Source organism: Aplysia californica, unplaced genomic scaffold (genome assembly GCF_000002075.1).
Source record: "Aplysia californica isolate F4 #8 unplaced genomic scaffold, AplCal3.0 scaffold00609, whole genome shotgun sequence".
Classification (NCBI taxonomy): Eukaryota; Metazoa; Mollusca; class Gastropoda; order Aplysiida; family Aplysiidae; genus Aplysia; species Aplysia californica.
The window spans coordinates 366929-379092 of record NW_004797879.1 but is presented as its reverse complement, the minus strand read 5'-3'; the positions used below and the strand labels follow the sequence as shown (position 1 = coordinate 379092).

The window sequence follows — 12164 nt, the reverse complement described above, 5'->3', positions numbered from 1 at the left end:
TCCTAAGCTTGACAGTCTGTGGTAACTCAAAATTTACATTTTTTGTGCCTTTAATCAACATTTTCCACAAAATTCACACAGAAATGAGTTCTTTAATGGGCATTAAAGGTGTTGAGCCAAAAAAAACAAATTTTGATAAAAATTCACAAACCTGCAGAAAAATGCAAGTTTCTTCGCTTTGGTTATTTTAGACGAGAGCCTGATTCCACCATGCTGCCTCACATATTACTAACGTTCGTGGGATTGTCAGAATCACATTCCATATCCCACTCATGGTAGTCCTCGTCATTACTAGCATCTAATTCCGAAAGATCTTCAAAATAACCAGTAATGTCCTGTGTAATAAACATGGTTTCTCGTGCGTATTTTGTCTCAAGCGGGCCGATTGGGGGACAGGGTACTGGTTTGTGGCTAGGCAAGGGCTCAAAAGGTTTAGAAATAGTGAGTGAAGAACTTTGTAGAATGATGGTACTACATATATTCACTGCTGCACTGAAACTTCAGAATTAAATGTTCCTGCTAATTGTTTTTTATATGATAGTTCACACTTCCCTTCTTTTAGATGATGTCATCAACTTTTGGGAATTAAAAGATGTCTAAATTTCTTGGAAACAATACCTGAAGTACCTTTTGAATGCTTTGTTTTGGAGTTAAACTTTACTTTACAAGTTTTTTTATTTATGCCAAAGCTCAGGACATGGAGGCAGAAATTGAACCCACCTCTGTTTCTATCTGCAATTCCAAACTGATTTTTATCTTTGCATCATTGACTGGTTATCATTTTAAAAATATTTTGATGGAAAAGCGTTATAATATAATATAGTAAAGAAGTGAGTAATGACAACCTAAGAGACGAGTGTGTCGTCTGGACATTGAAGTAAGTTTATACTTGGACCTAGTATTTAAACTTGATGACTTCTCATGAGCAACATAATATAGGCATGAAACTTGGACATTGTTATTGGAAAGCAAAGTGAAAGGTTATTATGAAGATGACTTTTCCTTTTTTTTTCCCCCTAGCCTGATTCGTCCCTTGTTCCGTTCTGGGATTCATTGATAGAACAAAACCCAGAGTTGGAGGATGTCTTTTCCATGCTGCTTTGTGGATCTTCCTTTGTACATACCAGAGATGAACCTCTCATGGAAGGGACCCTGGTAGGTTTCCTCATTTTCCTTGGAGCAGCATATTTTTCTGCTTCACAAACTTGATGTGCCTTGTGAAATTTTGAAATCAAGTATCCCACCAGGGCAGTGCCACTGACTGTAGTGTCTTTAGGCCATTCCCAAAGGGGGGACACTTCTCGTTCAAGCACAGTAGAATTGTAAATGGGCTGATTCATGTCACGCTCATAACTGTGCCTGATCTACAACAGGGAACTGCTTCTTTTTCTTTCCTGATCCTTACTATTGTCATTTTCCTCTACTTCTTTTGTATGTTTGTCACTCTCTTGTGACCTGCTATTTCCGGGGTGCCTTGATAGTCGAAGCAGACCTTGTGCTGTTGAAGCTAGAGAGGTGAGCAGAGTAAGTCTGATTCCCTGTAAAGACTTCTCTGTTGACACCCACCCCTTGGCACTCATATGACCTTATGCAGTTCGAGCGCCGTAAAACCCTCTACTATAATAATAAATGAAATCAAGTCGCATTCAATGTTTTTATGTCTCTTGCTTTCTCTGGATTACCCTGCTTCCCCTGTAGTATTATGTTGTTTTGAAAGATATCTGAGTGTCCTTGCCTGTGATCAGGTTTGGGCAGGCCAGTGGTATGTCTTGCTTCTTTTCTTTCCCTCATTTATCTCTGTTTATTTTGCTTTTCCCTTGCACTGAATGGCCCTTAGTGTGGCTATGTGCTTCTGTTTTCTCATAACTGTTGAAACATTTTTTTTTTAAATTATTTGTTCCTCTTTATTAGCTGTTTTCAATTTTTTCCACAAATCGTGGTAAATGTCCAATCCAAACATCCTAATGACCAAAAAAAAGCAATGTACTTTGATTTGTTATGAATTCTTTTTATGTCTGTAAATACTACATGGTGCACCAGCAGTGGAATTTAAGCTGCAGTGGGGGCTCCCTGTCGAGCATCATATAACGTCTGGGTCACGGGGGTCGGCTCACTGTTGCCGCTTTGGCTGGGCTGGCTTAATTTTTTTTTTTACTTTTTAACTGAAAGTTTTAGGTGTATCCTTGCACTTATGGTAATTTTCATTTAATGCTCCCAAAACGTGCATTTCTGCTCTTGAAAATCGGAAAGGAGTTTTTCCCTGCACTCAATGAACATTATTGTGTTGATGTGCTTCTCCTTACTCACAACTGAACTGTACTGGGTCGTTGTGCCCCTGAGTAAGAACAGGAGCAAACACAGGCTCCAAAAATTATAAAAGCGCCTATCAATTGGTAGTGTTCTCTGTTTCAGATCTTTGGTGGTATTGACCCATCTCTGTCGGCCAGCCCCATTTTCCCCTGAGTAAGAACAGGAGCAAACACAGGCTCCAAAAATTATAAAAGCGCCTATCAGTAGGTAGTGTTTTTTATTTTATGTTTCAGATCTTTGGTGGTATTGACCCATCTCTGTCGGCCAGCCCCATTTTGTACACTCCCATCTACAAGACCTGGTACTACGAGGTGGTCATCACAGACATGGCTGTGGATGATGTCTCTTTGGACATGGACTGTAAAGAGGTAAGACCGTGTGTGATGACCCTATCCTTTATCTGTGTGCGCCACATGGATATTGTTTGCTGTAACTGTATATCGGGTGTCTAGAAATTTGGTGTCAGCAGGCAGAAAAAGAATCAGGGTAGTCACACAAAAGTTAGCTTTGAGTACTTTTATTCTACTTCTAGTGTGTGCTGTCCTTTGATTATTATTGAGCCCATATAGTGGAGTTAACTTAAACTGAATGCAGAGTGCTTAGGTTACCGGACTCATTATCATGAGATTGCGAGTTCATTTCGAGCATCAGCTCAGTCTAACGTTGTGTACATGTGAAAGGCGCTTTACACGAATTTCCCTTTTGGCTCGGTCCTTTCAGGAATGGTTGTTGAACTCGGTGGTCCAGCCTCTTAATAAATTAACCTGAGAGTATAGCGTTGATAGGAGTGTCAATAGCAGCGGAGTAAAGGGCCTGGCCTTGCTTCTAGGCCTCTAGCTGGGTTTCATTCAACCCTGTTATAATGATTCTTTGCTGTGACTTCTAGATATCTTAATGACTTTGCTCTGAATGTTGTGATTGATCAGCCCTTTAGACAGTGTCATAGAAAAAATTTTATGCAAGGGAAAAAATTGAAAGTAGTTGACTGTACAGGTGATTGTTTTGGACAGGTGGTCGTTAGAACAGGTTTTCATTGCTGATAGAGACCAAAAGTGATTATTGTCACTTGCATAAAGGTTTCTTTCATCACAACGTAGGACATGGGTGTCTGGAGGACATTACTGTTAGGTCATACTTCTTTCGTTTCCCATTCTTGTTTCTGTCTGCCCTGCTTTTCTCTTATACGCTGGATAGCGCTTATTTCGTGGATGAGCTTGACTTTACTGAAACAAAACCTAGAGATAGGACAAAGAATATTGCATTAAATATTGAAAATAGAATAAGTAGTACTATTTCTTGCAGATGCTTGAGCATTATATTGACAAGGAATCATGAAAAACAAAAAAATATGGAGAGTTTAGAGATAATATGATGTAACAATTTTTTTCTAGGGTCAAGCTTTTGTTTTCTGATATGGTCTATTCTTTTAGACTTGAGTGTCACAAGGGTTGAAGGAGGAAAAAAAAGCAAGCTTTGCAATACATGTCATCCTTTAGTGTTGAAAGTACTGTAAACTATGAAGTGCAAACTGATTGGAGCCCCCGTCTTTTGTTCTCAGTACAACTTTGACAAGACTATCGTGGACTCTGGCACTACAACGATACGTCTGCCTTATGCTGTCTTCAAAGCTTTAGTCGCTGCCATTGAACGCACCTGGGAGGTAAGTTAGATTAAAGAAAAACGCATTAGAAGATGATGCACTGTCTGAAAAAAAATTCTTTGAAAATAGATGCTCATTTTTGAAATGTCAATGAAATTGTTTGAAAATCTGTTTTCAAAGAGAAGTTCTTTTTGAAGAATCTCTGCTCTTACTCTTTGCACATATGAAATACGTCAGTCCTTAAAAAATACAAAAAGACTTCAGAGTATTGTTGTTGCTATCAACTTTTTAAAGGGGTTTTTTAATTTTAGTATCTCATACAGAGGAATGAGACTGACATCTTTGGTCAGGTCAGAATTTCGAAAATTTCTTCTGTTTAGATTTTTTTGTTTCCTTTTTTTTCCCTTCAGCCAAACAGTACGTAATGTACGTAATGTACATACATGCATACTTGCCTGTCTTCCTCAACCATGTTTTTCCTTCAGCCAAACAGTACGTAATGTACGTAATGTACGTACATGCATACTTGCCTGTCTTCCTCAACCATGTTTTTCCTTCAGCCAAACAGTACGTAATGTACGTACATGCATACTTACTTGCCTGTCTTCCTCAACCATGTTTTTCCTGCATGGTCATGTTCATCCTTCTCATTGTGTTCGTTAGGCTTTCGAAAGAGAGAGTTTGTGGGTGGTTGGAGGGTGCTGTGGTTTGCTCCTTCTTTCCGATCAAACATCTATTGCTCTTATCTCTCCTCATTCTTTTTTTTTGTGTTTGTTGCTCTCATCTAACACTTCTAATCTTCAGCACCTAATTGAGGTGCAAGTGCCGTAAAACTCTTACTTAACTAAAAGAAGGGAAGTTTTTGGGTTGGGGGGGGTTTTCTCGTTGTGAGTGACCCTGACAAGTTTATTGTTATATTGATTTTGAATTTGGAAGAGGTGGGTTTTTTCGAGAGTGAATGAAATGAAGTCTTGTTTTCATTTTTTCAAAGTTTTGTCACCCTCCTTTTATGAGAAAAAAAAGCTGTCAGTCGTTCTGTTGTTATTACAACAGTGGAATAAGTTCCTGTCTTTTCTGCATTCTTGTCAATAGTGAAAGCATAGTTACATTTCAAAGAGGCGTATGTTTACTGGCATTTTGTTATTAAATGCTTTACCTCCTTCACTTTCTCAATACGCATTTGTTGAACGTCATGGCTTCCCCAAAAAATTTTGTCTTTTTCAGACTTCTAAACATTTTACTTTTGTCATGAAATAATGAGCTTTTGTCAATAGTTCTTAATTGACTTCTTTCTATTTGACATTTTCAGGTCAAGAAAATAAACCCATGGGATTTGCCTGGTGAGTCATTCTTCTCCGGGGAAGACATACTGTGCTTCAGTGACATGGAAGAGCCATTTGAACTCTTTCCTGTGGTCTCATTCTATCTCCTGCAGTCAGAAAATTCTTCCTTCAGGCTGGACATCACTGCACAGGTAAGTGGGGACAACTGAATAGCCAGTAACAGTTATCGTCTATAGTATTGTTGATAGTTGTGATGAAAGGTGTGTAAGGCTAAACATTATCTTCAGAAGGTTAGATTGGCGTAAACTTACCATATGTGTCTTCTCGAGGATTACCAGATATGTCTTCTCGAGGATGCTCGCTATATTTCAGCCTGTCTAGGACTTCCTGCTGTCAGTACGTAATTCCATCTCTGCTGCTTGTGTTCTTTAAAAAAATGGTAGTCTAGCAGGCACATAGTCAATATGCACATACTCAATAGATTTTCAGGTCCTGAATTTTGTCTTACATGTATATTTTTGTATTTAAAACATAAACATGGCAAATCATTAGCGTAGAATTATAAAGTTCTATTAGACATTTTTAGCCGTTTTGAGTGAGTAAGACCATGAAGTCAGAAACCGAATGTTTTATCTGCTCTATTAAAATCATAAGGTTATTCGAAATTGTTATCAAGATATTTAAAGAACTGTATTTGTATTCGGAAAAACTTGACATGTTGTGAAACTCAACATTTTTAACATCAAAGAACTTTTGTAATTCTAGGTTAGTGAAATTCGTAACATAAAGAAAAGATTTCCACGCCCCTCCGATTTTGCTAAGTGCGTGCCAGACTGTGGTTCACTCGAGGGTACCTGAAAAAGTCAGACTTTAACTTTGAAGTGAACACCAAGCATTTTCTTCTCCCAGCAGTGCTCTGTGGGTGGTTGGCGGGTGCTCTGGTGTGGTTTGCTTCTTCTTTCCTATCAAACATGCTCTATCGTCCTTATCCCCCCTCCTTCTTTTTATGTTTGTTACTCTCTTGTAACACCTGTAATCTTCTGGCACTCATATTATGACCGTATGCAGTTTCGAGTTCCGTAAAACCTCTCCTAAAACAAAACAGCAGTGCTCTCTTCAGGACCAGTGAGAGAAAAAACTAGCTCTGAAGAATGTTTGCAAACAAACATGTCAAACTCTCTACATCTAGCACACAAGTCACAAGGTCACTGAACATTTGCTGAACGAAAGTTAACACACCCCCATGTTTGTTTGTTTGGTGTTCTTTTTGGCACATTTACATTAACACTAAACTATTCCAATCATAGTGGTGGGTATGTTGGTTTTTTTTTTGTTTTGATAATAACGTTGGCACTCATGGTCATGACTGGTCTGCCAGCCGTAGTATGGCTTGTCACTTTGGTGTTGTACCTGTGATTTTATTATTTGCTACCTGAAATCACTTTATTTCAAGACTTCTGCAGAGGAATAACCTTTATATTTGTAGGTCTGACCTTTAAATTTTAAGCTAACTGGAACCAAGTTATAATGCTTGTTTTGTCACCAGACGTGGTTGGCGGGTCCTCTTGTGTGGTTTGTTCCTTCTTTCTTTTATCAAACATCTATTGTCCTTATCTCTCTTCCTTTTTTGTGTTTGTTGCTCCCTTGTGGCCTAATTGTGTTGTTGTAAGAGTTGTAAAAGAGTTGCCCCCCCCCCCCTAAAAAAAAAAGACCCCTTTTGTCTTGACATTCATGAGGTGTATTACTTCAGTGATCTCATCATTGTACATTTGCATTTTCTGACAGTTTCCCATCTTTTCTTTCCCAGCACTACCTGCGGCCTGTTCAGTCTGTGGATGGTAAAGGTCTGGTGCCGGATGAGATGTGTGTCAAGTTTGGTTTCTCCCCCTCCACCACGGGGGCTGTTCTAGGTGCTGTCCTCATGGAGGCTTTTTACGTCGTGTTTGACCGCAATAACTCGCGCGTCGGGTTTGGCCAGACCACGTGTCCCCTGCCGGATCCGGATCATCCAATCCGCAACCACTCCATAGTGGGACCTTTGTATACCAAGAGTTAGTATCTTTGATAATAATGATGATGATAATAATAATATGTGAGGCATGGTGGTGAAATCAGGCACTAATCAAAATACTGAAATCTAAGAAAGCTGTATATTTCTGCTGGTTGGGCAATTTTTTATTGAATTTTGTGTTTTTGGCTCTACACCTTTTGTGTCTATTTGAAAACATAATTCTGCTCAGGTTGTACTGACAAAAATGTTGATAAAAGGCACAGAAAATGAATTTTTAGTTCCCAAGGACTCTCAAGCTATGGAAGCTACCATACTTTGGCAGCCATTTTCTGGATGATTTTTTCTCTGAAACCACCTTCTTCAATCAGAAATATCTCGACTTCTATTCGAGATAGATGGGTAGATTTTCCATCAAATGAAAGACAAATGAACACGCTTTAAGATGATTCCATAACTCCACATGCCCAAACATTGACAAGCGTCTGATACCACTACATCATGACACAAGGAGCTTAATTGTATACTCTCATGTGAACACAGCTGAAGGTGCTGTACATAAATGGGTGAACAAATTCATAAACACGAACAATACTGTGCTTGTACCTATTGTGGAAAATTATCTTTGCTTTTATGCACTCACATAAACTCATGCATGCTTAGTTGCGTGCATGCACACATGCGCACGCACGCACATACACACACACACACATACGCACACACACACACGCACACACACACACACACACACACACACTCTCATGCCATTGATATTGAATTCACTTTTTTAACTTGGAGTGTGCAGAAATACACTATTCAAAGATACCAGATTATTATCATGAGCTGTTCCTTTAAAAATAAATAATTGTCTTCAGTCACACTACACTGGAACAACACATGTTGTACAGATTATTTAAACATGTACAATCATCAATAGCAGACCAAATTGTGGAACACATCCTCCAGCAGTGCAGGACACACAGTGTCACAAGACATGAAATTCCATTCAGTCTGGGCTGGCCCGGCCCTGGCAACAGGGTCAAAGCAGACGGACTCCTAAATTATATATATTGTGTTAATGGGGATGTAAAACATACACCTGTTTACAAACAAAAGCTGGCATAACGAAGCAGTGGAAATGATAATATGTTTATGAAACTTCAGTCATGCCTGTGTGTGAGTTTCATAAAAATGATTTGTATTCACAAAATAAGTATGATAATGCCTGTATCTCCATGGACACATCCAATAATAACAGGACTGGGGCAATGTAAATCCTTCAAATAGTAAGCATTCTCTTATTTTTATAAACGTTGCACCAACAGAGAGATGAAGAACACTTTGAGAAACAATCTGGATGCACGATATTGAAGTAATCTCTATCTTTTCTATATCCCCTCCTTCTTTTTTGTGTTTGTTACTCTCTTGTAACACCTCTAATCTTCGACACTTATATGACTTTATTGTGTTTCAAGTGCCGTAAAATTCTTACGAAAACTAAAGTAGTTCTAGCACAGAGGTGTAATGATAGTTATTTATAATGTATTGATTTGTTTTTCTTGCTTGATGTCCACAGAAGACCTGAGGAGCTGTGCCTACAAGAAGCCCGACAGTCACCAGTCTTTCCTGGTAGTCTCCTACGTGATGGCTGGCCTGGCTGTCGTGGTGGTGCTGCCATTGTTGCTGCTGCTGATTCTCTGGGTGAAGAACCTGCTCAGTCGCAAACGGCACCACTGCGCCGATGATGATGGCTCCGAGACGCGCACTGTGTTGTCAGATTCCCAGTGATATTGGGACAGAAGGCGTGGAAATACGTGGGGTCCGCTTAAACCGAACACAGTTATTTGGAAAGAAAATAGAAACCCCTGATTTTTTTGATTTTTTTTTTTGAACAACTTCTCTAAACTGAAAACCTGGCTAAGCTGAAAAAAACCTGGCTGTTCCTCAGATTTTAGTTTAAGTGGACTCTGCTGCAGATCTCTTTTTTGTGGCTTACTAAAATGTAAGAGTTAGAAAAAGCTCAGTGGATCCAGGCATTTGTGTACAGTTTGGCGCTCAAGATTTCCCCTGATGTTGTGGTTGGGAAGAAAGGGTTTGCCATCTTGAAACTTTCTCAAGAAAATGGTTTCTGATTGACAGCACTTTTTTTTGTCTTGAACAGTACTTTCCCATTGAGTGGGGAATCACTCTTGACACAAAATACAGCTGTTTGGGGAGAAGGGATTCCTACCTCAATGCATTATATCAATACATATCCTTCCCTCCTATATCTCCCAGCCAATCCCCAGCACTTAATATGGTTTCTTTTTTCTCTTCTAAAGATGTCTTTCCTTTCTGATCTCTCTCTCTCTCTCTGGTCCAGACAAGAATCTCATCCTTCTGGTGCAGTGCTTCTTGTGTCTTTCTCGTGTCTCAGCTGGAGCTGTGAGTGACTGTGATGAAATATAAATGGCCTGAATAAAGGTGGAGGCCTAGTAGTGTTGTTTTGTTAAATAACCAAAGACGAATGTGAACAAGAGTGATGCAATTTTACTTTATGACAATCTTTATTTCCCAGGTTTTCTCTTCCAGTTGTCGGCCATTATCAGTATCATTTTGGCTGCTTCCTGCTCTCTGGGGCGTCGTGAAACGGTCTGCTGTCCATCAGAGTTTTGGGTCTTCCCCATGCTGACTCACTCTCTTAATCTTGTTCATAGGCTTTAATTGGTTCATCTGTGAACGCAGATGGGTCTGCATCCATATAAAACATAATGAAGCTTGATGTTAACAGTTATGTGATGGGTGGCGGACAGAGAAAGCTTTGTGACGAAGTGGAGTGTGCCGTTGTGCCCCAGACAAAAAAAAATTACTGACCATTGTTGTTTTTTTTTCAACTCTGAGGCTGCCGTTGTCATCGCTAGGTATTGGCCCAGAGCTGTAGTGGGCATGTCGATTTGATGTCATGCTGTCAACCAGCCTACTGCCTATTGTCCCTGGCCAGTCTCTCATGTCGTCAGTTGCAGTAAAATAGAGAAGTGGGTTGGGGGTGTTTTCAACTAAGGAATCACCGTTCACAGTCTTAACAGTGTAGTATATTTGTACAATATTTCATTAAGGACGTGGAGAGGGAACTAGGAAGAAAAGCTGATGTTCCTTTTTTTTTTTTTAGAGCTGGCACATAATGCTATTTATCATTAAATTCTCCTAGCAAGGTGATAATGTAAACCTAGCTGCAAGTTGTCATGACTGCCAGTATTTAGTGCACGTCATTTTATACCCTTTCTTCCATTTTGCAATTTGCTTTTGTGAGCATACACTTCCTCATACAAATGCAATAGACTTTTTACACCAAGTTTTTAGAGCTTACCCGCAATTTACATTTTTTAATCATTGCCCTACTTAATTGGTGCAATTTACGTTTTGAAGCCATATCTCCCTTTAGGAACAAAAAATTACTGTGTGAAACAAAGGTGTCATTTTCTCCAGACTAACTCAAAAGAGTTATTTATCCAAGCCTCTGAAAGTTGTACTCTGAAGTGCTTCAGTTTTCAGTTTGGAGAGGCAGAAGTTGCAGGGGGCGGGGTTAATACGACTTCGGTAGAAGAATTAATTGAACGACAATCAAGGGGTACAAGTGGAATTGTGCTGCAAACTAGTCATGTAGCCATCCTTGACAAAATATGGCAGCTTGTTACCATGATGGTGCTCTGTTAACGTCTACTTGACAAATTCTTCTGCTTCTTTGATAATCTTCCGAGTTGGTCTTGGAGAGGGCTTTAAGTCTATACAATTACAAAACCATGAAGCTGTTGTGGTTCCATGTAAATGACACCTCAGCCTGCATCCCCCATGTAACTCTAACCTCTTGTCATACTTACTCTATTTAGTACTCTCAATCTTAATTCTAGTGAAACAAAACACTATTACTTAGTTGTATGAATTGGTAATGCTTTGAATTTTTATTTGTTGTTATTACTTTATTTTGTCTGTGGATGATTATTATTCAGTTGTATATTTACAAATTATTATTCAGTTTTTGATTTGTGCTTGTGTTCAGACAATGTGGAGTCCTTCCATTACTTTTCATTTTTTAAATGGTTTTTGTATGTTAAGAAATTAATTCTATGTGGTGAATGTGAAATCTAAAAATGGTCTTATTTGTTACGTGAGGCTGGCCTCTGTTTTACATTTTGATATAAATCATTTTTGTAGCAACGCTGCGTTAATGAATAACCACAGTGAAAATTGCTGATTGAGATAACTAGGTTTACAGAGAGCTGGTTCTTAGTTTTAAGGTCCTGTACTGCTATAAAACATATGGCAGTCTTTTATTAAGCAGTGGTTATGTTTTTCGAGACAATGGATGCCAGTGTTTTATGCTTCTCATAGCGCCCCTGGCTATTCAGTGAGATAAAATGTGTAGAATGGTTTTGAATAGTGAAAAAAAAAATTTATTTTAAAGTCCGATAAAGTCACTTTTTAGATGTGCCTTGACAATTCTGACGCCTTAATAAGTGTGCCATGTGTTGGGAGAGGGTTAAATATTGCTTATTGGTAAATGATTCTCAACCTCATGCTCGTGTTTTAAGACGTGCCATATCTCGACTGCGTTTTAGACATGTTAAGTCTTAAAATTGTTGCTCTCTTCAAACTGGCTTTCTGAATATTTTGGAGAGAAAAAAAATTGCTTATGTCCAGATGAATTATAGACTATAAGTCAGGACCTCAGTGCTTTCTTGTCGTATCTCCATTTTTAACAACAGTGAAAACAGCTCATAACAAAGAGTGAGCTTAAGAAGAAGTCACATTTGACTGTTTAAAAAAATGGAGATACAACAAGGAAGCACTGAGGTGGCTAAGCGCTAGTGCTGCTTAAAAGTAAAAGTCAATGTAATTTCTATTCCATGGGTTAATAATCTGTTAGTAAAATTTCTAGCCCATTTTAGTATTTCTCTTTGATGGGACTTGGGGGGGGGGGGGGGGG

At 38.9% G+C, this 12164-nt stretch overlaps 1 protein-coding gene across 1 annotated transcript in view; it reads left to right on the top strand.

The window, feature by feature from the left end:
- Window positions 1–11620, top strand: part of LOC101859129 (beta-secretase 1) — an 18013-nt gene extending 6393 nt beyond the window's left edge. Inside the window, exons 5-10 of the mRNA XM_005107508.3 lie at window positions 1021–1155; window positions 2544–2678; window positions 3869–3970; window positions 5220–5384; window positions 7001–7244; window positions 8778–11620. Of these exons, the coding sequence (XP_005107565.1) occupies window positions 1021–1155; window positions 2544–2678; window positions 3869–3970; window positions 5220–5384; window positions 7001–7244; window positions 8778–8989 (993 nt within the window). The 3' untranslated portion in view covers window positions 8990–11620. The remainder of the gene's footprint in view (window positions 1–1020; window positions 1156–2543; window positions 2679–3868; window positions 3971–5219; window positions 5385–7000; window positions 7245–8777) is intronic.
- Window positions 11621–12164: the final 544 nt, after the last annotated feature.